This window comes from Lichenostomus cassidix, chromosome 26 (assembly GCF_008360975.1).
Source record: "Lichenostomus cassidix isolate B80296 chromosome 26, HeHo_3.0, whole genome shotgun sequence".
Taxonomy (NCBI): domain Eukaryota; kingdom Metazoa; phylum Chordata; class Aves; order Passeriformes; family Meliphagidae; genus Lichenostomus; species Lichenostomus cassidix.
In genome coordinates this window covers 2,835,160-2,860,949 of record NC_139506.1, presented here as the reverse complement: position 1 = coordinate 2,860,949, position 25,790 = coordinate 2,835,160, and the positions used below count along the sequence as shown (strand labels likewise).

At 59.4% G+C, this 25,790-nt stretch overlaps 1 protein-coding gene across 5 annotated transcripts; it reads right to left on the bottom strand.

Moving 5' to 3' along the window:
- Window positions 1–313: 313 nt before the first annotated feature.
- On the bottom strand, window positions 314–24,955 carry TEAD3 (TEA domain transcription factor 3). Of its 5 annotated transcripts, none has more exons than XM_085083246.1 (14): window positions 24,803–24,955; window positions 13,191–13,444; window positions 10,369–10,433; window positions 8,551–8,613; window positions 8,357–8,419; window positions 5,795–5,806; window positions 5,335–5,472; window positions 5,080–5,123; window positions 4,915–4,976; window positions 4,463–4,596; window positions 4,169–4,342; window positions 3,863–4,003; window positions 3,526–3,678; window positions 314–2,968 (listed from the first exon to the last, which is right to left on the bottom strand). In XM_085083246.1, exons 2-14 carry the CDS (start codon window positions 13,324–13,326, stop codon window positions 2,855–2,857), a joined length of 1,299 nt encoding a protein of 432 aa, XP_084939372.1. In that variant the 5' UTR covers window positions 13,327–13,444; window positions 24,803–24,955; the 3' UTR covers window positions 314–2,854. The 5 variants fall into 5 exon arrangements, with proteins under 5 accessions (XP_084939372.1, XP_084939373.1, XP_084939374.1 ...); XM_085083247.1 differs by having other exon boundaries at window positions 13,191–13,447; window positions 24,803–24,951; XM_085083248.1 differs by lacking the exon at window positions 24,803–24,955 and adding an exon at window positions 14,018–14,035.
- Between the last annotated feature and the right edge of the window lie 835 nt (window positions 24,956–25,790).

Below are 25,790 nucleotides of genomic sequence, written 5' to 3'. Positions count from 1 at the left end.
ACCCACATATTCCTGAACCCCCTAAACACGTGTTCCTGAATCCCTTAAATGTGCATTCCTGAACCCAGCGATGCTGTGGAGAAGCACAGGGAAGCATCTGCACAGGGAAGGTTGGCCAACCCAACCTTTCCCAAGCAAAGCCTGCAGCAGTGATGCAAACCACAGCAAAATACAGCTGGAGGATGTGGCATTGGTACCCAGAACTGGGATCCCAGGAGAAGCATTACCCAGCCAAGGGGTTACATGGGACAGCTCTCATAGTGCTGGCTGTTGAAGAAAATCCCAAGAAATAAAATATGAACTTCAGAACCGCTTGAGCCAACCCATGAACAAATAATTTTAATGGTTTTTCAGCAGACCGTAGTTTTCTCGGAGCTCCACAGTCTCCTCTCTTTGAAGTTGGACAGATACAGTAAACACAACAAATATATGATACAACCCATCACAGCTGGATTAAAAAAAATACACAAAAAATATAATACATAAAAAAATGGATTTTTAACATTGTGGACTGACACAGCTCTAAAAATGGTGATTGTAACCCTGGTAAGCTTTACAAAGTCTTTAAAAAAATAAAACAGTACTTCATGTGAAATTCATAAATACACTGGAGGAGAACGGAGGGGCTGGGGGGGGCGGGGGGAGTTGAGAAAGTGTCTCTGGGATCATGACTAAACCCCAGCCAGGGCTGCTGGGGACACCAGTCTGTGTGCGTGGGGTGCAGTGTGAGCCCTGGGCTCGGTGCAGGCAGAAGGGAAGGATGGAGGGATGGAGGGAAGGATGGAGGCACAAACCGGTCCAGTTAATGAAGAGCTTCGTCCCCCATCGGGGCGGGGAGCGGGGCACGCCTGTGTTTATGGTGGGGGAGTTTTGAGTTTTCATTCCCAGAGTTTTAGATCAGTGAGTGAAACAGACGAAAAAAAAAAAATCCTACAAAACAACAAACAAACATGCTACATATGAGAACTTGGCCAGGGAACCCCAGCACAGCCCTGGCATGGGATGCCAGTGCCTGGCCTTGGATTTTTCCCTCTCTCTCTCCCCCCTGCTCCATCTGCCCTGCTCACAGCAGCCACCTCAGTTCAGTCCCACCACTGAGCCCTCGGCCTGGCAAGGGGCTGGGGTGGCTCTGACCTGTCCCACAGGGATGGGTGGCTTTTCTCAGCAGTAAGAGGTCCAAGTCCCCATGCCCCACAGGACACGTGGCATCAAAGTGGCAGCCAAGGCACTTTCCTGAGCTCTGGGGCTGTTCCTGCTCCTTGCACTGGCAGCATTGAGCCTAAACCTGCCCTGTCACCCTCCCTAAGGGGCTGCAGTGCCCCTCAAAAAACTCCTGCCCTCCTTCCCCCTGCCTTCGCTCCCCTGCCAACACGAGAAACCCATCCAGACCTGGCCACCTCGGGCTCCCTGTCCCCCTGCCAGCCTCCTGCCACCCTGCCCCACGTCACCTCTGTCCCTCTGTGACCCTCCTGCACCCCGGGGATGCTTTCCCCAGACTCTGCCCTTGCAGCTGCAGCCTCAAGACTGGGCACACTGCCTTGGCTTACTTTGGGCTGCAGCCACAAAAATACCTCCAAGCTGACCCAGTCCCTTATCCTGGCACTCCTCCTGTTCTCTGTCCCCTGTCTCTGTCCTCTCTGTCCCAAACTCTGCCCAATGACAGCTTGGCCCTGCATTGCTCAATATGTTTTTCCCTGCACAAGTCACCTCCCTGGCCACTTCCCACAGGATGCAGGTGAGTGGACGGAGCAGTATGGAACAGTCATTGCAGAAAAAAGGCAAAAAAAGGTGAAGGAACAAAAAAAAAAAAAAGAAACAAGGAAAATGTACATATGCAAAGTAAATCAGGCAAATCTGCCTTTACTGCTCTCTATTCAGACTCCTCAGCAAGTGACCACAGTAGGGACACTGAGCCTGGGCCACCCCCAAGTGCAATTCCTGAAAATACACGCAGAGCTCAGGGGATCCCACACAAAACCCAGCCAGAGATGGAGACATCCCAAACCTTTCCCTAAACAAGACATTCCCTGTGCAGGGTGGGAGTGAAGCACCTGGGCACTGCAGAGAGTCATCAGCCTGATTACAAGCATGGTGTCTTTTTAAAAAGTATTCAAAAGCACTTCAATTTAAAAAAAGGGGGGGAAATGAGCCATAAACCCCCACGGTTTGCATTGTTGATGCCCTCATGCCTTCACTGCCACTGGTTCCCAGTGCCCCAGCTGGGCACAGAGAAGGAGCACCCCTGGGGAGGTGGCAGAGCCCCTCTCCACCCTGCCCTGCCCTGCACCTCCATCTCCACGTCCCCACTGCCACCTGGGCTGTGCCACTGTGCCAATGCTGCTGTTGCTGCCATGCCCATCAGCTTTGGACCAGACCTGGCGTGGTGCCACATCCTCCTGACTGTCAGTGCTCGCTCCTCTCCACTCAGGACCGTGGCCACTTCTGAGTGAGGCTGGGGGTGAAAGGAGGGGTCGTTCTCTGCTCCAACATCCTGCTGCTGCTGCTGCTGCTGCTGGTGGCACGGTGGTGTCCTGGCCTTCATCAGCCACACCGAGGACCAGTCTCTCCCTCTCCAGTGCTGGATGTGGGTTTCCTTTCTCCCTATGCTTCCTTTCCAATCCTTCTTTTTTTTTTTCTTTTTTTTTTTTTGTAATTTTATTTGTTTATTAAAAAAAAAAAAAAAAAAGAAACTGTTCCTAAGTAGAAAACATCTGCGATCACAAGTCAGTCTTTTTTGGCTATTGTTTTTCTTCCTCCTCCTTCTCCTCCTCTCTTCAAATGACTTCTCAAAAGGCAACAGGCACGGGTGGCTTTTCTGCATGCCCCTTGTGCCCCTGCCTGTCCCCAAGGGCCCCTAGTCCTTGACCAACTTGTACACGTGGTGCTGGGCGCCGTGCTCGCTGGTGGAGACCTCAAAAACGAAGGCAATGCAGAGCAAGGTTTCCTGGGTATCCCTGTTCGTAACAACCTGCAGCAGAGCAGAGTGTGTTAGGGGAGTGCTGTGCCCGTGGGCGGGTGCTGTTATTTGGGGGTTTGCATGGGCTCAGGCACCACTTTGCACCACGAAAAGATTTGCTGCCCATTATTTGTAAGGTCGCACAGGCAGTAGCACAGCCAATTTAATTGCACCATCAAGATTTACTACCCAGTTTTGGGGGGGTGGCATAGGCTCAAGAACAGCCTGAATTGCACCACCAAAAATTTGCTACCTGTTGTTTGGGGGAGATTGCACAGGCTCAGGCACAGCCACTGCATCTGCACCACCAAAAACTGCTACCCATTAATTGGCGAAGTCAGTCAAACTCAGGCACAGCCAATTTAATTGCACAGTGAAAATTTTGCTCCCCATTATCTGGTAGACTTGTCCAGGCTTGGGCAAAGGCACTTTGCACCAAAATCTGCTCCCTGGAATTCAGGGGCCACGTGGGCTCAGGCACTGCCAGGTGTATCTGGGGCCAGCAGGGTCGATGCAAGTGCATCCACACTCCTGGTGGGAAACACCCCCTGGAAAAGGAGGGCAGATACCTGCAGGATGGTGAAATTCTCCAGGACACTGTTCATCATGTACTTCTCCGGGAGGTGCTTGAGTTTGTGGATGAAGTTGATCATGTACTCGCACATGGGAGAGCGGTGGATGCGGTAGACGAACCGGCCGTTCTCCAGCCGTGCATACTCCGTCTGCAGGGGACAGCCAGGGTCAGTAGCTGTCCCACGCCTGGTGGTGGCCAACTGGGACGGGGCAATGTCCTCTCTACTCCACCCATAAACATGGTGTAGGCACCCATGTGTCCTACACCTGGCTCTGGGATTTTCTCCATCCCAATTCCCACCTCTTCCCAATGCAGTGGGGCATGGAACTCACCTCCACCTTCTCCACGACCTGCTTGCCAAAGGAGCACACCTTGGTGGAGACCGTGATGGTCATGTTCTCTGCACTGCTGTACTGGCTGCTGACACCATAGAAGGTCCCTGGCCCGTCCTGGATTGTGCTGTTCAGATCCGCCTGGAGACAGGAAAAGGGCAGAGGGTCCCATGAGGAACCACAACACCCAGCTCTTGATGGGGACAAGGCACACCAGCTTTCAGAGCCACCCAGCACGTCCCCAACCTGCCATAAACCTGCAGCTGAAGGATGACCCTCCCCACCCTCACCCTCCCAGCAGCATACCCAGAATTTGACGAGAAAGAAGGAATTCTGTGGCCCACGCTCATAGAGCTCCTTGAGGCCACCTTTCTTCTCAGGAAACTTGTCGTAGATCTGGCGGATGTCCACAGCCTCCAGCAGCGGGTCACTGTACGAGGGGTTCGTCTGGCCGATGTGCACGAAGAGGTGTTTGCTGTACTGTAGGGAGCGGGGTGGGGACAGCAGAGGGACAGGTCAGGTGACAGCATGATGCCACCAGGGGTGGGGATGGATGGGCACTGTCCCACGGGGTGCTGGGGACACGGAGGGGATCGTTACCGTTTCGGCATCCCGGGGCACCTCCATGAAGGCGGAGTACTCGAGGAGCCGGAGCTTGGTGGAGGCGATGGTGCGGTCCTGCCAGACCGGCACGGCCGAGGCAGCTGGCGGGAGTGGAGCCAAGGGCTCGTAACCTGGGGCAGGGGGAAGGATGTGAGGGTGGAGGGGCAGCCAGGAACTGGGGGGAGCCCCCTCTGCAGTGTCGGGGTGCTGCTGGCCTCACTGCATCCCCACCCTCCTGTACTGTCCAGCACAGCGTGGCTAAAACATGGGATGTGCTGATCCCACTCCTTCCTGGAAAGAGACTGGAGGGGACCCAGCTGGGAGCTCACTGTGGAGCTTTTTGCTGGGTTTAAACCCAGTAGGCCTGGGGAGGAGACACAGGGGGTGGCACCATGGGGAGGAGGGGACAAATATGACCCCCCCTGTAAGGGGTTAAGAACGTGACTTACTGGCTAGTGATGGAGGCATGGGTGGCTGGATGGGGTAAGCTGGTTGTGCAAACGGTTTAATGCTGGAAAGGAAAAAGCATCATCAGGTTACCAAGCCCGGGATGCCCCAGCCCTTGCCAAGGTGGGGTCCTGCCTGGTGCCAGGTGTGGAGGGGTCTGTACTTACTCCTGAGAGGGTCCAGGCTGTCCTGGGATAGGCCCACTCCAAAACTGGGGAAACAGCACAGGGAAGAGTCAGTCACTTCTGACTCTCCCCACTCCCAAAATTTCCCTCCTCACCTGCTGCAAGCAGCAGGGAGCCCCTGTATTGCCACCACAGCTGAGAACGGCTGTTGAACATCCCCCTGCCACCCCCTGTGTGGCTCACGGTGTCCCCACCACCCCGGGGTGTCCCCGTGTGGGGGCGTGGGGCTGTCCTCACCCTGGGGGCAGCAGAGAAGACGGCCTGAGGAAGAGGAGGGGGGGGGCTGAGCTTGTTCTGCAGGACGCTGGCTGACACAATCTGCGCCGAGGACATGGAAGCCATGCTCTGCAGAGCCTTATCCTTCGAGACCTGGTCCTGAGGGGAGAAGGGGGGAAGCAGGGTTACAGGGGCAGACTGAGTTGCCTCAATCCCAGCGTGCCTGACAGGTTTTGCAAAGCCAGCAGTCAATCCCACGGGCCCAGCTGAGGGACCGACAGGTGTGGAGGGATCCCCTCACCCCCTTCTCAAATGTTAATTAACGTTTGAAGCTTGCCAATATCCTCTGGGCAAAAGCTGATGGGTCTGAGAAATGACCCCTCCCACCCTTCCCCCTTGGGGATGAAAAAGGGTTTTTAGCCCCTCCACTAGAGAGGGTAAAAGGCAATGGAGAACAAAGCAAATTTCAGACTCAACTTACCAAGTTCATGGCCTGTCCGCAAAAGAAAGGGAAAAAAAAGGTTAGAGCAGTGTGGGAACCTGTGGGTTCTCTGTACACCTCCCCATAGTCGGTGCTGGTTTCAGCTGGGGCAGTTAATTTTCTCCACAGCACTGCTGTTGGCTGGCATGGGGTGGCTGCAAAAAGCTGTGAGGAGAATTAACTCCACCCCAGCTGGAACCAGCACAGCTGGGTATCCCCCACCCTGGCTCATCACCATGCCTGACCTGGGGAGTGATCCCCTTGACCTGGCTGGTCACCAGGGGATGCACATGGTGGCCACTGCTGCCCAGGCTTAATCCCACCAGGAAGGGGATGCCAAAGCTTCCCACCCACTCCTTTAAGGGGTCACTGTGGTCAGCCAGGCCTGTGCCTTTCTTGGCTCTTCAAATATCCTCTAGAGCTTCCTCAGAGGCCCTCAGTGCTTGCAGCCAGGGCACGGAGAGCTGGGATGCCCTGGGATGTCAGCACCAACTCCCCCACAAGGAGAGCCTCGATCACAACCCCCTGTGCTGTGTGTGCATCCATACAGGACACCAATTGTTTTTCCTTTTCCCTTCTGCTCCAGAGGTCACAGCACTGCTGGGCAGGAGCTCCAGAGCTCCCTGGGCTTGCCGGGGGCAGGGCTGCTCCTCCACTTGCACGGCTAGGACACGTTCATGCTGGTTCCAGTGCACACCCTCTGCTTTCCCTCTGAACCTTCCCCAGGGATCAATGCTTCATTTATCTTCACCTGGGGCAGGGCAGGAGGCCGGGCGTGCAGCCACATGCCGGGAGCACGAACAGGCACATGACTGCAGCTCAAAAACACAGATACTGCTCATGACTGCGGCTCAAAAATGCAGATACTGCTCACAGAAGTGAGTTCTCATCCCACAGGACAGTGCTGGGTGAGGGCAGAGGGCTGATCTTGAGAAGGGATGCTTTGTATACCTAGAGTATGGATCAGGGGGATCTGTGCCCTGGCTGTTCCCTGCCAGAATCCTGCAGGCAGCATGGCTGGGGATGGAGAGCACAGCCATGGACCCTGGGGTCACTCGTGCCTCCAGCTCCTCCTTGCTCTGCATGGTGCCACGTGGCAAGGAAAGTTATTTAATTTTGTATTTCACTATTATTTTGTAAAGGCTTCTGCTGTTGTTGACCCTGCTGCCTACCTCACCTCCCTGACTTGCCCCTCTTTGGGCCTGGAACTGGGTTTAAGACTTACAATCCCAAAGAAGCATCCCAAAATAGTTTCAGGTGCTCTCTCCTGGCTTCTCCTAGCTGACCAAACCCATCCAGTGTGGGAGCTCTCACGGGGCACTGGGGTCCCTGTTGAAGGGCTTTGGGGCGCACATCTTGCTGGACTCCCAGGCAGCAGGAGCTGGAGTTTGTTAAAACTTTGAAGATGAAAATGCTCCAGCTCTGACAGTGCTCCATGCTGCCAACTCTGATGGTTGCCTCCCCCACCAGCATCAGTGCCAGTGACAGACACAGCACCCAGGACAGGGGCAGCTGGTGATGCCTTTGGATCTCAAGGTCAGCAGGCTGAAAGATTTTCTGGGCTCCCACACCCACAACAAGGCAGCAAATCACCCCTGGAGCCACCCATGAATGTGTTCCCTGGTAGGACAGTGCAGAGGTAAACGCAGGCACATGGCAGGAGCTGGCTGTCCCCTGGGTGGTTGTGCAGTGGGGACCTCTCTGTCCCCCACCTCAAACCATGTAGGTCCAACCTGAGCAGAGCTCAGCCCTTTGGGGATGTCCCCAGTCCTGCCCACACCCCCCCTTCATCACCCTCCCCACTACCACCACAAAGCTGGGTGGGAATGGTTATGGAAAGGTTAGTTGGGCTCCAGTTAGGAGGAAGGAAGGAAAGAAAGAAAAGCCAACTAGAAAAGAGAGAGAGGATGATTCATTTTTTTCTCACTTGGCTCCCTTGGCTCCTGGCACTCCTGTGCCCCTGTCCCCAGCAGCATGGCCCCACCTGGACCTGCTGCCACTCACATCCCTGTGGTGCCCCTGGGCTGTACTCCCACCCTGGTGCATCACAAGCCACTGGGTTGGCAGCCTGCAGGGACTCCTGGAGCTCCCCTGCCTCTGCCCACATCCCACCTGAACTGGGTCAGATCTTGGTTGTGGAGGGGAGTTGCCTTTACACACCTTGCTTGAACCTCACTTTGCTTCACTGGCTGCCCTGGTGGAGGTCTTTCTCCTCGTGGGAGAACCCCTGATGGTCCAAGAGGGGTCAGCCCTCGTACATCATCAGAGGAGGGTTTAAACCCACATCTCCCATGGCAGAGTCCTTGCCTGGATGAAAAGAGGGGATTTGGCACCCACATTAACCCTCCTGGAGGAAAGAGAATGGCTCTGCTGCCTCTCCTGGCACTTCTCTCTGGGCACCCCACAATGATGCCTGAAAAAACCATCTGATCCCAGGAGCCAAGCGAGGGGGAAGAAGAAAAAACACCAAAAAAGAGAGGTAAAACAGGAAAGCAAGCAGCACACCGCAGAGCCGAGTGCGTTAGTCGTCAGCAGGCAGGGGCCAGGCGAGGCAGGGCGTACCTTCAGCTTGGACTGAATCTCACGAGATTTCCGTCGGGCAAGAACCTGCAAGTGGCTAGAGACCTGCAGAGAGAGAGCAGAAGGAGAGAGGGAACAGCAGAGCCGTCAACCAGAGGAAAGGAGGAGGAAGGAGAGGGGCTGCCCATGCTCACAGAGACACCGCCGCGGACACCTGGGCAAGGGCGCCAACGTACCTTGATGCCAACCTGGTACTCCCGCACCTTCTTCCGAGCTAGAACCTGTATGTGGCTGGACACCTAGCGCCCGCCACGCCGTTCAGAAAGGAAAACACAGAGAGCGTGAAGATACGTTCCCCCTGCAGGGCGGGATGCTGTCCCCGGGGGAGGGAGTGCGGAGAAAGGGGGGAGCACTTTGGCTGCTCCTGGAGATGCTGAGGGTCCTGCAGCTGCCACGAGCTGGAGGAAGGAAAATTGTGGGGAGACCCAGGTGCTGTGCTGGTTGATGCTGGTGTGTGAAGCTCCTTGGTGTAAAGATGAGGTGGTTGAGGAGGTCCTCATGTACCATCTGGTGGGGACAGACAGACCCTGCCAGCCCCCTCTGAGCATAACAGGCTGAGGATGCAGCCTGGCAGGTTTGGGGTGCCCCAGGTTACTCCATGGGGCCTGCGGGTCCAGCAGGGACAGGCTCATTGCCCCAGGGCTCCTGCTGATTTTGCATGGGGGAAAGGTTGTTTTTTTGTGTCCAGGCCCCTGTAAGAGCAGGATCTAAAGAAAAAGGGCTGTTGTCCACGCAGGAAAGGTGCAGCATGGCTGGGGGTCACCCACAGAAAGGGTGGGGGTCCATGCACCCACAAGGCTTCAGGGCTGATTTTGGCAAGAACCTGTTCCCACCAGTGCCAGGCTGTCCAAGAAGAGACAGCAGGCTGTCCAGGACACAAGTGCACAGAGGGATCAGTGCCATGGGTGCTCTCCCTCATGCCTTTCCCAATTCCCCATAGAGCACTGCATCCTTCCCCCATGGAGGAGAAGCCCAGCTAAGTCTTCAATCCAGAAAGAAAGCACTGCTTGGCACTGGTCTGAACACAAGGAGAGGCCAGACCCTCTCCTTTCAGCATGGCCTGGAGGAATGACCCCTGCAGTGTCTGGGGACCAGTGCCCCTCCCTTGTGGGGACTTGCAGCACAGCACAGTCCCAGAGAAAGTGTCCAAACCCAACCATCTCCCTGTGTTGGGAGATGCTCCCAAGCATCCAAGGCCATCAGCTCTGCCAGGATGGGTGGCTTGGCTCGTGGCTGGGGGCCACCACAAGGAGAGGCAAGAGCCACTGGACATATGACAAAGGGACAGTTCCATTCAGGGCTGCAGCAGCCCACTCCTCACACAGGTTTGGTGCAGCAAAGGCCTGCAGGGACCTCTGTGTGCTCCTGCCCTGTTGGCACCGCTGCCTGTGCTCTGCCTGCATCCCTGCCTGCCCCAGCATCCAACCAGACAGGGCAGTGAGGGCATGGCAAGAGCTCTGTGGTACCTCCAGCCCCACCAGGAACAGCCCCACAGCTCCACATAGCCAGTCCTTGGATCCCTGGCTGGCATGGGGATGCCTTGTTCCCAGCCCAAGTGGGAGTGCCTTTGCTATGGCATCAGGCACAAGTGGCATAAAGCCTGGCAAGGGGCAGAGTAGGAACAGCCTTCAGATGCAGGGGGCACAGCAGAGAGACCCATGTAGACACACAGACACACACACTGCCTGGAGAGAGAGTTCCAGGGCTCCTGCCACCTGCAGGGTGAACCCAGCCTGGGGAGCCCTGGGTGCTGCCTGCCCCCACACCTCCAGTTTCAGAGCATTCTGGGAGAAACGAAACCCCAGGGGTTTGGTGCTCACAGGCAAAGCTCCTCACACAGGATGGGGGACCTGCTGGCAGCAGCAGTGGCTTGAGGAGGGGACACAGAGGACAGGCGAAGCAGCCGGACATCCGCTCCCCCTTGGGCTTACCTGGCACCACCTCCCACCCTGCCCTGAGCCCACCCCGGGAGAAAATCCAGAGCAACGCCTCACCTGCTTCCTCGTCCGTGTTTTCCCCGTTCGCAGCTTGATGTAGCGGGCGATCAGCTCGTTACGACCTGCGGGCAGAGCCTGGGGTCAGACGAGGGACATCGACCCCAAAACCATCGCCACCCCGCGGCCCGACGACAGAGGCATTGCCAGGAGGTGGCGCTGCCGCGACAGTGTCGGGGCGACCTCGGGGACATCGGGGTGGCCAGGGCAGGGCACCCACCTTGGCCCCACACCCCGCGGGTCTGCCAGCCCCGGGGCTCACAGGGAGGTGACAGCCACCAGGGACCCCAAGCACAGCGGTGCCCCAAACCACAGACCCCTCAAAACCCATCCCAGCCCGAACCCCCCACCAGAGCCACCAAACCCCCTCTGGGCAGCTGTGCCCGCAGGGGTCCCGGGCTGTCCCCCCCGGCACCCCCTTCCCGTTCACAAGCCGTGCTGGCCTTTCCACCAGTATTTCCTAACGTCCTGGTCTAATTCGAAGCAGAAGTTGCTTTTGCGCCACATTTCAGGGGCCAGCTGTGGCCAATCTACGTTCAAACGTCAGAGCAGCTGGGAGCTTTCTTCTCCCGGCCCTGGCCCCCCCGGCCCCCGCCGCCACCCCCCCGCGCCCCCCGCGCACGGGGGCAGCCAGGCACGCCAGATTTATTTTAATGGACCAGATGGTCGCGGTTGGAACTTGTCGAAATGCCCTTGGAGCGGGTTTCGGCTTTAAAAGAATAAAAAAAAAATCCCTTAAAAAAAAAAAATACACCCCCCTCTCTCTTCTTCCACCCCGATTGGCCCCCTCCCAGCCCCACAGCAACTGGGCCCTCCTGGGGGGACACACGCATGGGGACAGACAGGGCCAGGTGCCACACAGAGACAGCTGCCCCTTGGGGTGCCCGCGCCAGGCAGGAGCTGGTGGGTGGGTGACAGTGGGGGTACCCCTTGCACAGCCAGCATGTCACCCTGGTGTCACCCTGAAGCTCTGAGCACAGCTCCCACCCCTCCTGCCTCCCTCCTCAGCACCTAGCAGGGTCCAGGTCTTCAGGAGTGTCCTTTAAGGCCAGGTGAGATGACACCCGCAGCAGGGTGCTGGCAGGAGGGACACTGCTGCTGAGCCCCAGCTTGTGGGGACACCATCTCCCTCTGCATGCCCTGCTCCTGAGTCCCATCCTCTCCCTCCCACACCCTGCCTGTGGGAAAGAAATATGGGGAAAAATATGGGAAATAAATGGGGTTCCTTCATAGAAGCAGTAGGGCAATGGCAGCCCCAGTGCTCAGCACCCAGGGCCAGCATCTCCTGCACCATCCTGCCTCACACCATGCCTAAGGCTGCACCCTCACAGCCATCCCTGTGCCCACGTGCCCTGTCCCTTGTCCCTTTCCCTGTGATTCATCTGGACCGTGCCATTCCCTCCGAGAGGGCACGTCCTCCTCCAAATTACCACATTCCCCAAATTCCTCTCCCCTGACACCACCACGTGAACCAGTTGGACAGGCTGGGTTAAAAATAACCCATCCAGAAGTGAGTGCAGCAAGGCCCAGTGTGCCCGTGCTCAGTCCTGGCTCTCCAGCTCCCACCTGCTCTGCCACCCCCGCAGTGCTGGCACCAGTGTGACAGGGACGGGCATGGCCATGGGCACCCCATGGAACCCCAAAAAGAGGTGTGGTGAAGGAGAGCAGAGGCACTGGCACACCATTATGGTGCATGGCTGGCACTGCCTGTGCTGCCAGAGCCCCTGGTACACTTGGTAATGCCAGCCAGGGGTCCTGGGGGTCCCAGCAGGGAGGTGCTGGGGAAGGTGGGGGGAGATTAAAGGCGGCCGGCAGGGGCTGCTGCCTCTTTAAGCAGCTGCCAGATGTCTCTGAAAGGCTGGAAAAACCGGTTGGGGCGTGCTTCGAAGGGCCAGGCTCCCGGCGGCACTTCAGCTATTCCCGGAGAAATCCAAAAAATGCACACGCTTGGGAAGCCCTGTGCTCCCCCGCCTCCCCCTCACCCCGCTCCTCCACCAGCCCTGATGATGTGGGTTGGGGGATCTGGTAAATGGGGTGGCACAGGGAGCTGGCATGGGTGTGGGGACAGTGGCATAGTGTTCTCCACAAAGCCTCATCCCTTTTGCCCCTCTCTGCTGGCACTGGGTGAGTGATTGCTGGGAAAGCAGCATCCTGGGCAGGTGTATTTTGGAGGCTGCGGATAGAGATGCCAGCCCTGGTCCTGTTGTCACCATGGGGTGATTGCAATATGGCAGCCTGCTCCTAACTTTGAGGTCACTGGCCCTTGAGGGTGACATCATGACAAGCGAAGGTCAGGAGGGACCAGTTCCTATCCTGGCAGGGATAGGAAGTTTTGGGAAACAATGAAAACAAGGTGACACCTCCAAAATCATAACCCCAGTGGGGCTGACCAGCCCTGCTGCTGCTGCCACCAAAGTCACCAAAAACTGAGCTGGGTGCAGGCGGCTCTGAGGGGTGGGCAGGTGGCCCTTGCCACAGGGTGCTCTGGCCACCAGGTCCGGTTGGGGAAGGTTTTGGGAGCGATGTGGAGGCACACGGGAGAGGAGGGCTGGGGCTGCCCTGGCCCCGCAGCCCCGCGCCCGCTCCCTGCCCGACGGCTTCACCAAACCAGTCTGTCCGGCACGGCCGAGAGAGGGAGGGAGCGTGACGGAGAGCCAGCGCAGAGGGAGGGGACGCAGGTCACTGCCACCTCCCCAATCCAGCTCCGGGATGAACCCTGGCCAGCTGCTTTCGGGGTTGGGGGATGCCCGAGGGCATCGTTTGGGGCAGGAGGTTTCACTTCAGCCCTGTCCCGGTACCTCCATCCTGCCCCCGACACTCACCGTACATCTTGCCCTCATCTGAGAGGATGATTTTCCGCCGGCCGCAGGGTGGGTAGATCGCCAGCGCCTCCTGGAAGCTCTGCTCGATGTCTGGACTCCACACACCCTCGGCATCATTGTCCAGACTCTTGTCCATGCCGTCCTGGCCATCTTCCCGCCCCTCCCCGGGGCTGCCGCTGGCGTTCCAGCTGTTGGACGCTATGGTGCTGGCTGCTCTGGGCTCCGACCCCGAGCCCCCACGGACACGCGACAACCTGCTGGGACACAGGGGACACCTATCAGACCCAGAAACCCCGGCTGGGGGCATGGGGTGCAATGACAGTATGTCCCAGGTCTGTTCCTGGCCCTTGCTCTGTTGCCACTTGAGCCCCGAGCAGCATCTCACTGTGGGGCATCAGACAGACAGACTTTCCTAGGGGGCAGAGCATGATTTCCATGAGTACCCCCAAATCCAAGTCACAAGTGACCACCAAGGATCCACCCAAATAAAGTTTGGGAAGGAAACTGCTTGGCTACTGTATTATCCATACAAGGAACTTGGGCACATGGTGTTTATGGCTGACACCTCGGGACAGAGTGGCAGCAGCCCCACAGCCTGTGAACCCTGACCCTGCACCAGTACCCACTGCCAAACAGCAGTCTCTTTGGGCAAGCTGGCCCAAAAACCACCCCTAGGCCCCAAAACCCCTGCTCCACCATGCCTGGCAAAGGGAGAGCTGGGATCTGAAGGGAGATGCTGAGAGGCTCCAAGCCAGACCCCACTAATGGGAACCAGGTGGCCAGAGCCATCCAGCAGCCCTTCCCTGGTACCAGGAGAGGCCCCCCACCCCGAGGATGCTCAGCTGGGGCTCGGGGCCTTCTCCAGCTGGTGGGTGATGCTGGGGAGCCTTCAATCCTCCTCCTCTTCCTCCTCCTCTTGCCCAGCTCCCAGCGCAGCGTTTCAGTGTTTTGCAATAACATGTTTGGCGGCAGCTGCCGGCGGTGGGAGCGGAGAGGTGTCTCCTGCGCCGCCGCGCTTCCCGGACGGGCTGGGAGTGTACAAAGGTCTCCGGCACAGACATCTCCTTTTAAAGGAACTGCTGAGCCCGCTGGCTCAAGTGCGCTGCGAGGCCTTGCTGACTTTTTTTTTTTTTTTCCTTTTATAAAAAAAGAAACTTAGCCCCCCCATCCCTCTCTCCCTCGTCGCGATGTGATGTCAGTCCCTCCGGTCCCGCCGCCCGTCCCTGCCCGCGTCCCCCCCGCCGCCGCTCCCCCTCTTGCCGAGCACTGTGGCCAAATAAGGAGAACTGGATTGTAGGATCGAGCCAGCCGGCCAAGGGAGGGATGGCGGCAGCGGTGCTGGACGGGCCTGCGGCACCCCGGCTGTGCCTGCTGCTGCTGGGGGCTCTGTGGGGCAGCCCGGGGAGGGATGCAGGTCCAAATCCACAGGGTATTTGGGATACACCAGGACCAGGCACTGCACAGGGATGGTGAGGGTGGCATTATGAGGACAGGCTCAGTGGGACCCTCACTCCCCCCTGCAGTCCAGCAAGCGCATCAGGCTCTGTCCCAGTGGGGCACCCACTCTGGGGTGCAGCTGCCTTGGTGCTGAGCCCTGGCTGCTTCACAGCAGCCCAAGACCCCCTGACAGACCAGGACCCCAAGACATAGGGGAACCTGAGGCTCCTCAGCTTCTGCAGCAGCCCAAGACCCTGCAGCCCCCAAAGACCTCAATGGTCTCAGACCCCACAGCAGCCCTGTGGCAGCCCCAGACCCCACAGCACAGTGGCAGCTCAGGACCCCCAGCTCCAAGATGCTTCAGTGGTCAGGGACCCTGCAGCCTGGTGACAGTCCAGGACCCAGTAGCATCCCAGTGCCCCGCAGCACCACAGGACTGCCATCAGCTCACCCTAACAGGGGAAAGCCCCTAGAGCTGGTGCCGGAGTGGGATTTACAGGAACTCAGCAGACCCCCTGCCCCCCCCAAATGATGAGCGCTTTTGGGGCCAAGGGCAAAGCTATAGGGCTGACAGAAAAGCCACGGGGCTGGCTGCACCGCTGCAGGCAGTGTGCCCAGTGCCCTGGGTCACCGTGCCAGGCACTTGCTGCACAGGCAGGGTGACTGCTGACCCCACACCCTGCCTGCGACACACGTGTCCCCCTCCCTAAGAGATTTCCCTAAGAGATCCCCAGCCCGCTCCCACCTCACTCCCCCTCCAGCAGGGAAATCCCAGCCCAGCTTTTTCAGGGACGCTGGGAGAGGAGGGAGGGTGATGCTGGGGCCCCGGCCAAGGTGTGAGGAAGCAGCTCCTCCTCCTTCTCCTCCTCCTCATTCTCCTCCTCCTCCTCCACCGAACCTGCTTTTGGCCAGGCGAAGACACTGGATTTCCTGGAGGGAGGGTGAATGCACCGCGCTGACGCAAAGCACGGCCGAGTGCCGCTCCACCCTGCCCTTACAAAACACCAACAACAGCAGCAATTAGGGAACCGGCACGGCTGGACGGCCTGCGGAGACCGTGGCCAGACCTGCTCAGGGCAGGGAAGGGGACCGGACCGGCCAGAAAACATGTCACCAGCTCCTGCCTCGCAGCTGCTCCCCAGGGATCAGGGCGGGAAGACCACCCCTGCCATAGCACGGGCATCTCTGCAGGGTTTGGGGGTCCCAGGATCACTGATCCACATCCCCAGGGGATGCTTGCCCACTCTGAGGATGCTCATCACCCATGAGTGGGGATGGTCACTGACATCCACGCCAGGAGCGTGTCCCCACATCCAGCTCACTCACCACCCTGCACCCTGAATTTGTGGGGGGACACACTGCAACCCACAGCTTTAGGGGGCGATGGAGGGAGGCTGCACCCTTGTGATGTCTCCCCGTAGACGTAGTGCCCACAGCAGGCAGAGGGGAGGGTGCCTCCAGGGCAGCCCTTATCTCCCTGCGAGGTCAAGGCTGCGCCAGGAGCCTGGGATGGTGTTCCCACGGCTCCCAGAGCTTGGCCCCAGCACCATGTGTGGGGGACGTGAGGGAAACCTGGGGCTTGAGCAGGCAGCAGGGCTGCTGTCAGCTCCCCTGTTGGGAGAGCTGCTTGGGACTGGAGACCCTGATAAAGCAACGAGAAGCCTCTTTAAACCCTGCGAAAGCAAAAGGGATTGCAAAGAGGGAAGGGTGCCTGAGAGATGGGTGTTTTGTGGTGGCTGGGGGGAAGGAAATAGTTTGGAGGCAGCGTCTGTAGTCAGAGAAGCACTGTGGGCACCCTGTGAGTGTCCAGGAGCAAGGACACTGGACACAGCAAGGTGCTGCTGAATCCAGCACAACCAGCTGTGATAGGGATCAGGTCAGGGATGCACAGGGTGGCACAGGAGAGAGCACTTGGGGTTGGGAGCATGGGGACATTGTGACATGGGCAGAGGTGCCTGTCACCCACACAAAGCCCCTGTGCTCCCCGTCCTCATCTGTGTCTTGTACTGCTGAGCTGGGGGACAGCATATTCCTCTTCCCCAGCATGGTCAGCCCCAAAAACATCATCCCATCTGGTGCACCATGAAGCACAGCCCCAGCAGCCCTCACATTGCCCCAAACCTTTGTGTCCCGCCCAAACTGGGACAGGGGTGGTGGCTGTTGTCACAGCATCTCCTCAAACCACCTGGGATGGAGGGCATGGTCACCAGCACTCACTTCACAAGGGGGATTGCAGCACAGCATGTCCCCAGCTGGCACCACCCAGAGGGACAAGGTGTGGGGCAGAGCAGCCCCGAGGTCCCCTTCATACCTGGGGTTCCTCCAGCCCACGGCAGGGGACACAGGGACAAAAAGACTGCACAGGTGCTGGGGACACTGTGCAGGCAAAGCACCCGGCAAAGACAGGGAGGGGGGTCCAGCTGCATCCTGGCTCCATGCCGCCTCCCCACACAGGGGGCCCAGGGCAATCCAGCCCTTCTCCCTCCCCCCTGCACCCAGACCCCACGGCAAAAGGATAAAAGTTCATGACAAGCCTGGGCAGGATCAGCACGGAGCAGCTCAGCCTCGCACCAGCTCAGTGCCGCCCGCGCCAGCCCTGGGGGGACCATGGAGCTGCTATCACCCCCCCCTTGTCACCACGACTGGTGGCACCCACACTGCAGCATCGAGGGGGACACGAGCCCCCAAACACCCTAGTGCTGAGCCCTGCCAGGGATTGCTCTGCAAGACCTCAAAGCCGAGGCTCTAGGGCACCCCAGCTCCTGCATCTCCTGGCACACTGGGGCTCAGTGATAGCACAGCTGGGGCCCTGATACAGGCAGTGATTTGTAGGCAGGCAGAGGCTTTCGTTAATGTCCCCTCATTTCAGGCAGGAGAGCTCTGGCTGGGGGCTGTGTCCCTGCTCTCACCTGTCCCCACCTGGTGACACCACCGGGAGGAATGCTGCCCACACGGTCACACGGCCACCAGCTCTGTAGAGCCCCTCGAAGGAAACCCAACAGCTGTAGAGCTCCTGGGGGACACCAGCAAGACCCCAACACATTAGGGAAGATGCTGCTCGGTCCACTGACAACCCCCCAGTGCAGCACACAGAGTGGGATGCTCCTGGCTCTGCCAAGGATGACCCTGCAGCTCTTCACAGGAGCCCCATGCCCCTGGCACCTTGCCCAGGGACCCTTTGGGAACACCCTGCCCCATTCCCACAGGGAAACACCATCCTGGTTGGCACATGGCTGTCCCAGGGACAACCAGAGCTCACCGAGGCGAGTGGCAGCGGCCGAGCAAGACGCGGCGCGGCAGGAGGGCGGTGAAAGGAGGTTTGTTTACACTGCGCTCCTCTTCCAAACAGCTCTCAGGCTGCGGTGAGGGATTCCCTGGCTCGTGGAGGGAAGGGTGGCCAGCATGCTCTCTCCCACCCAGGTTTGCACCTCCTGACTGGCCACGTCCTCTCCAAAGGGTCCCCTGGCACGGTCAGGGCATCCAGGTGGTGGCAGAGCCCCCACTGCACCAGGCCAGCTCCCCGTGAGACAGCCCAACTAATTTCCTCTCCTCTATCACTTCCTGTCCCTTCCGGCTTGGCGGGCGGCTCAGGAAGCAATCGGAGCGAGGAAACCGCAGGAAGCCACGTGGCAGCATCCCACCAGGGTCTGAGGAACTGCCAGGGCTGCCCCAGGCTCTCCATGCCCCCCAGCTCCAGCTGGACCCCCGCAGCCAAAGCGTCCCCTAGCTCCCAGCAAAGCCCTGAGCCTCCACCTGGCAGGGATGTGGTTGGTCCTCGCTCTGCACTGCGAGGTCGAGGGATGCTCAGACCTCTTATCCCAGAGGGCTATGCATGAACAAAAACAAACGTGAGCGATTTGCTCCCAGAATTTTTGGGCATGGAGGAGGAAAGGGATGAGGCAAACCCAGGGCACAGCTCCCTCCTAACGGCAGAACCACGGGCATCCAAACCAACCCCTCCATCCCCTCCTCTTCCCCCAGTCCTGGCAAGGTGGCAGAGCTGGGTTTCGGCTTCTGGAGGACCTGAGCCGGTTTTGCTCGAGTCTTTAGGCTCAGGACCCGAGGGCAGAGGACAGACGGACACTGTAACCCAGCGTGCCTCCCTGGCCCAATTACGCTGCCCTGCCCAGCCAGGACGGGGCGTTTCACCCAGCAGCGCATAAATAGAAAGCTTTTAGAGCATTAATTGCTCTCTGTGTTATGAAACGAGCTGGATGGAAACAACAGGGTTGGAGTTGCCTGCTGGGGATGGGCCACCCCCATAGTGTCTCGTGACACCCCCAGGGCTGGTGGCCCACGGCACAGCCAGTGCTGGACACAGCACCTACTGGGGACTGCTGAATTTGCCAAAATACATCCATCCCAGGCTGTCTCACACTGAACATCCCCCGTAGATGAGATTGGAATGGCCAACAAGTCTTGAATCCTCAGGGACTCCCAGCTTGTCCCAAGGGGAAGCCAAAGATTCCTGGTGTCAGGGGAGCACCATGGAAGCCTGTGTCAGGCAGTTCTGGGCCTGCAGTGGGACAGTGTCCTACCATTGGGGCCAACCAGGCATCCCAGGAACCCCACAAGCCCTCTGTCCCACTCCTAGGAGGAAAAATATCTCCACAGAAGAGCTCCCAGTGCTGTTGACCCCATTTTATACCATTGCAGCAGGGCCAGGGAAAACGTCTCCCAGGGGACGCCGGCTACCAGGCGAGGAGGAGGAGGCGGAGGAGGAAGGCTGCAATGAATTTCACACCTGCCCCCAGCCGCCTCCGCCCCCGTGAAACCCAACCCTGCCCAGGCAGCAGCTGTACCCACTGCCCGCACTGTGGCACCCGCTGGAGCCTGGGGTTAGCACTGACTGTCACACTCACAGCTCCCAGCCAGGGAAACACAGAGGGGTTGGGGCTGTGAGAATTGACAGTGGGGAATTCTGAGACACCGGGCAGTGGGGCTGTCAGGCATTACCACTCCAGACAAGACAAGGAGATGTCCCTGGCTGCCAGAGTCTGGCAAATAATGTGACACAGCACTGTCACCTGGCCACTGTCACCCCTGTGAGGGGGCACACTTCCCTGCCCTCCTGCAATGAACTCAGAAGCTCGAGGTAGTGCCCAGCTGAGCCCTGCAATAGCCCTGCACAAACCCCATCAGTGACTTATCCTCAGAAAGGGATATTTTGATTTAGCACCATATTACTGCCACCACCCCAGACAGTCCCAGCGAGCAAATCCTTGTGCATGCCAGGAGCGTGCTGGGAGCCCGTGGCAGCTCATCGCCTTCTTCCAGCATCTCTCGCCACTGCCCGAGCAGAGAGCTGGAGACGGGCACAGCGACTCCAGCTCCCGCAGATTGAAAAATTGCTCTGGAATCCTCGGGGAGGAAAATTGCTAAAAATACATGAAGGCAGTATTCTTGGTAAAAGAAGGAGCTCCAGCGAGGAGCATGGCCCAAGAGTGGCAGAGAGCCTGGCACAGTGTGCTAGACCCCTGCCCAGCACACTGATGCCCAAACATCAGAGCTGGACCCTGACAGCCCTGCAGTGCCACCCCGGCGAGGCTGCGAGGGGACACAGCAACCACCCCATGCAAGAGCTGGAGCCCTAACCCTTGGCACAGCTAGGCACAGGTGCTGGCAAGCACAACACCAGGACATCCTGCCCAACTCATCTGCCAAGCGCACGGGCACAAACCCGGGCAGGGAAAAGCAAGGTCTTGGACCAGACCTTCTCTCCCGGACTGTGAAGCGCCCAGATCTTCCTGCTAATAAAAACCCGACGCTCAGTTGGGTCGGGAGCTCGCATGCCTGCGTGCGGGTGTGCTTCTTCCTAAACCCGAATTGCCTAAGCCGGCGGGGGGGAGGCAGGAGCTGGCTGCCTCTGGGGGAAGGGCGGGCGGCGAGGAGCTGGCATGGGAACGGCAGCCCATCCTCCACGCACCCGCGCCGCTCCGCGTCTGTAAACTTTGAACATCTTCCGGAGAGAAGTTAGTGGCTATTGTGAACAGCTGGATCTAATTTTACGAGGAGCGAGGAGGAGACAGTTGTGGGGAAATAATAAGGCTTGGCGCTCCCAGGCGAGGATCCCCGAGCCCGGCCAGCCTTCCTGCCTCCACCGCACTCCGCCGGGGGAGCGCTGGCGAGACGGTCACGGCGAAACTGAGGCACGGAGCGGCGCGGGGCTCACCCGCCTCCCGGATAATGCAAACCGGGAATCGGGGGCTTTGCCCCTGTGTGTTTCCCCGGACACGTTGCCCCTCCAGCAGCCAGGGCACCCGCGGGAGCATGGCTGTTCCTCAGAGAAGAAAACTGGGCTGCCAACGCAGGGTGCCCTTGCCGGCCCACGGCAGCATCTTCAGAGCCAGGGTCACCCGGTGCTCGCTCTCGATGCTCGTGGGCACCGCGGTGCGAGTGCGACACCTCCCTCCAGCCGGCTGCTTCCCATGAGGCTCTGCCCACCTCCTAAAATTAGCTGCAGCCCTGCTGTCCCCTCCCCGGCCACCCCCCGCAGCCCGGGGAGCTGTGCCAGCACACGCTCCGGGTCCGCAGCGATCCCCGGCAGCAAAGGGGGAAGGGGATCGAGCAGCCTCCTCCATCACTCACACCTCGCCTGCCGCCCGCCAGCCAGCGCTCCCCGCGAGAAGCGCAGCCCCGCTGTCACCTCGGTGCCTCTGGCTCGCAGCAGTGTGCCCGAGGGTGAGCCCTGGGTCGGCTTTATAGAGCAGAGACCCAGCACGGCTTGTGACACACCCAGCGCCCCGCTGGGAGGTGGCAGCGGTGGGCACGCTGGGTTTCGGTGCTGCTGCTGTCTCATGGCAACACAATGGGCGACGCTGGGGGTACTGGAGTATTGCATCTGCTTGGGACCGGACTGGGGGGACATGTTCCATAAGGATTTGGGCTGCCAGGATTGGACGTGCGTCGTGTCACCAGTGTTTCCCCAAACCCTTCGCCCACAGGATGCCGTCAGTGCAGAGCCCTACTTGAACACTGTCACCACAAGGCCACCAGCTGCCAACCCCAAGAATGAGACCATGGGGTTCACGGCCTGTCACCTCCAAAGGGCTCAGCCACATGAGCTCACCAGGAAACCCTGCCACGGGGAGCCCCAAACAGCAACCAGCACCGCATGACCCCCTGCTCCCACCACCCCGGCCAGGCGAGCGGCTGACCGGCACCACGAGGAGCTTTTCCCAGGGCCCCTCGCTCCCATTTCACAGGCGGGGAAAACCGAAGCAGCGGGAGCTGCAGCAGCATGTCCAGACCCGCAGCAGGATCCGGACGTGCGTTATCGCGCAGGGGGAGCCGCTCCTGCCGCGTGCCCGCTGCAGGCTGGTGCGGGGCATGGCCCCGCCGGCTCACCCCATCATTACCTTCCCTCCCTCCCTCCAAAAAAACATTTCATAAGTCGCCACGTGACGGTGGCAATAGCGAACGCCCATGCGCTTCAGGTGTCTGCCCCAACCACAACACGCAGGTGCCTGGGCTCGGCCACCGCGGCTCTCAGCCTGGCCCCGACCCCAAATAACACCTTGGACAAACAGCTGGGAAGGTCAGGGCACGGCCTGGCCACTCGGCAAATCCCCCGCGGATGGAAGCTCCCAAAATCAGGGGTAGTTGGTTATATCCCTTCCACCGACAGCGCTCAGGGCGATGTAAACACTGCGGCTGTCCCGCCAGCTCCCTGCCATTGCCAGCGAGGATTTAACGAGAGAGGAAAGCTCCTAGAGATGGGATATTTTTTGGAAAGCATCGGTCCAGTTCAGTGATGGATGGAGAGATTCCAACCTCACAAAGAACCCCAGGATGGCTCTTGCCCTGCAAATCCCAGCAGAACCCTTGGTTAGGACTTTGAAGCCCCTTCTCCCCTCTTCCCCTCCATTTTCCACTCCCACAGACAGAAGAGCTACTAACGCAGGAAAACACCTTTTTTCCCCCACAAACAGCCCAAAATTGCCCATTTATGCCCCTTCTGGCTGCTGCGTGCCTGCACCCAGTCTCCCCACCGAGCTCACCTGCCACCAGCCTCGTGCTCTCTGTGTGTTTGATGGGAGCTGCGCGGTTACTTGCTTTTTAATACATTAATTATAGCTGATTACCGCTGCCACCCCCACCTCCTCAGTGCCATGACCTGCTCACACACCGCCGGGAAAAGGCTCCTTCCTTCGGCACAGTGCCAGGGCCACCGGGACTCGCCTCCCAACCCACTTGGTGGTGGCAAGATGGGGATTAAATGGCGATTAAAAGGAGATGCTGTTTCTGATATCATGATAAATAGGCACCGTATGTCATGGCAAACGGAGGCAAGTCCCTTTTCTTGATGGAGCTGGAGGATTTTGCTTTGCAGGAATGGGATGTTACATGTGGAATGACTGCTGGAGGGTTATGCTGTCCAAAGTTCCCCAGTTGAAGCATCCCCCTACTCTGAGCTGCACCCCAATGTCACAGTCACCTCAGGCAGGACGAGGCTCCTTGAAATACCTGGGCGCTGCTTACGGAAGGTGGCTGGACCCACTGCTTTCAAAGGGTTATTCCTGTTAGAAAAGCCAGCATGGTGCCAGCCTCATGCCCGCTGTGGGGAGGCAGCTGGGTGCTCGAGGTCCCTGGGGATGGCAATGTCCCCCTGTGTCACCCAGCTGTGAGGTGGAGCTGCTCACCCCACAGCCATGTGCAGCCTCTTCCCATGGGAATGCTGACCCTCTAACACCCAAACAGGGCCAAATCCAGTGCCTTCTCCCTACAGGACAGTCATGCTCATCCTCTCTGGTGGGGAAGTGCTGGGGCACTGCCACAGTGCCTGTCACCTGCCCTGTCACCAGGGTCCCAGGCCCTCTACCCGTTTCTCTCCTGGCTTCACCACTGAGTGACCTTGGTGAGCCCTCAACCCTCGCCTGCTTTGGGGACCCTCTTCCTCCCATTCTTGGGGGAAATGACCCCCAAGGGGTGTGGGCTGTGGGGCAACAGAGACCCCAGGGCCAGAGGGTGCATGGGGGGCTCCTCAGCCCCAATTCTCCTCTCAGCATCACGAGCACTCCGATACCAGGGGGAGGCTGGCAGCCTGGCTGGCAGGGCCCCCCGGGGTGGCCGGGCACTGCCAATGCCCTGACTCACGACACGCACGTACCCGCGCGGGGTAAAGCGATAGGAGGGGAGAGAGGATGCCGGAGCCCAAAATACCCCGGCGTGCCTGACACAGGAGATTATCGCTTCGCTGATGGGACGATCGCCCAGCCCGGCTTGTCCCAGCTCCCTGCAAAGCACCAAAACTCCCCAAAACCTCTGCCTTCACCTTGCCCTCTCCCACCCCATGCCAACCACCCAACAGTAGTGAGCAGCTGCAGGGTGCCTGCCACTCCAGCATGGGCACTGGTACCATTTCCAGCTGGTTTCTCCCCAAACCTGGATTTTTCTCAGTCAGTAGAAGCCAAATGGATTGTATAGGGCCTGAGCAGTTTCGGGGAGTTGGAGTGGGTGGCTCTGTGAGGGCTTGGCCGTATTTTCCTTCCAAGGGGGTTAAGGGGAAAAAAAACAACACCAAACCCAAGCAAGGTGTAAAAATAAAATAATAATAATAATAATAAAGATGACACACTGCTGAAAATTATACATCTAATTGCCGCCTTGTTAGCAAAGCACCTATGACGAGGCACAAAGTGTTTAGCATACAGTCAGGGTATGGTCATCCCCTACATGCGTGTGACACACATGTAGCGTGACACGCAAGTGACCCCGCACCTCACCGGGACCCTCCCGCGCCCGTTCCCCGGGGGTCTCCGGCCGGGGCGGGCTATCCCTGTCCGTAACGTCCGGCGCCCGCCCCGAACGCTCCCGACGTGCGGGCACAAGGCCCCTTTGTCACCCCGGGGATGCGCCGCGGGGACTCGGCGGGGAGCGCTGCGGGGGCAGCGCAGCCCCGACGGGGCGGGAGCCTGGGGACCGACGGGGGGGAAGAGAAAACAACCCGGCCGTGCCCCCCCCGGGCATACACCCCATCGGGGGGCGTCGGGGGAGCCCCGGGGGTAGGCACCGAGCTGGGGAGAGCAGGGCTGGCGCGACCCCGCCGCCCCCCGCCATCCGCCGGGGCTCGGTGCAGGCGGAGGGCTGCGGGCCGGGAGGAAGGAGGGGCTGGAGGAGGAGGAGGAGGAGGCGGAGGAAGGGGGGTTGGGAGTCTCTTCCCGGCGAGCGCTTACCTGCTCCGTGCTCCGGAGGGGCTGGGCCGGCCGCGGGAGCCGGGAGCGGGGCCGGGGCCGGAGCGGGGCCGGGGCCGGGCCGGGCCGGGCCGGGGAGGGCGGCAGGAATGCGGGGAGCGCGGCGGGCTCCCGGGTCCGCGCACGGAGCCAGGCGCAGGGACGGGAAAGTTTATGCGAGGGAGGAGCGGAAAGTTGGGAGTCAATCAGGAGGCGGCGGGGCCGGGCCGGGCCTCCTCCTCCTCCTCCCCTAACCTCCTTCTCCTCCTCCTCCACCTCCTCCTCCTCCTCTTCCTGGCCCTTCCTCCCGCCCGACCCTCCCGACCTCCCCGTCGGGGCGGCGGGCAGCGGGGACACGGGACTTCCCTGCGACAGGGAGGGTTTTTCTGGGGAAAGGGCAGCCCTGGAGTTCGGCTCGCCCCGGCCCGGGCTCTGGGAGTGCCCTCTGGGAGCCTTCCTCACCTTCCTCCTCTTCCTCCTTCTCCGTCCGGCATTCCCGGGATGCGGCCCTGGGATGCGGCCTTGGGCTGGGGCATGAAAGTGCTGCTGTCCCGTCTTGTCCCGTACCGTCCCCAGCCAGCCAGGGTCACCCGTGCACACCTTCATCCCCTTCTGCACATCTTCATCGCCCTCTGTGCTCACCTTCACCCCACTCTTCATTCTTGCCCCCCTGCACTCACCTTCACCCCATTCCTTACATGCTCGTTGTCCTCTGCACACCATAATGCCCTGCCACACATCTTCATTCTCCTCCTCATTCCCATCCTCACATCTTCATCCCCCTCCAAACAACTTCATCCCTCTCCTCCTCCTCACACACACACACTCAGTCCCCTGCATCCCACAGATCTGCAGATTCCCCATTTCTCCCAGACACCCAGTCCAGGATGGAACTCTCAGCCCACACAGTTGGTATTTCTCAAGGGAAAGCAGCCAGGATCCAGGCCATGGTCACTTCCTCTGAGGGAGCTGATGGGTGGTAACGTGCTAA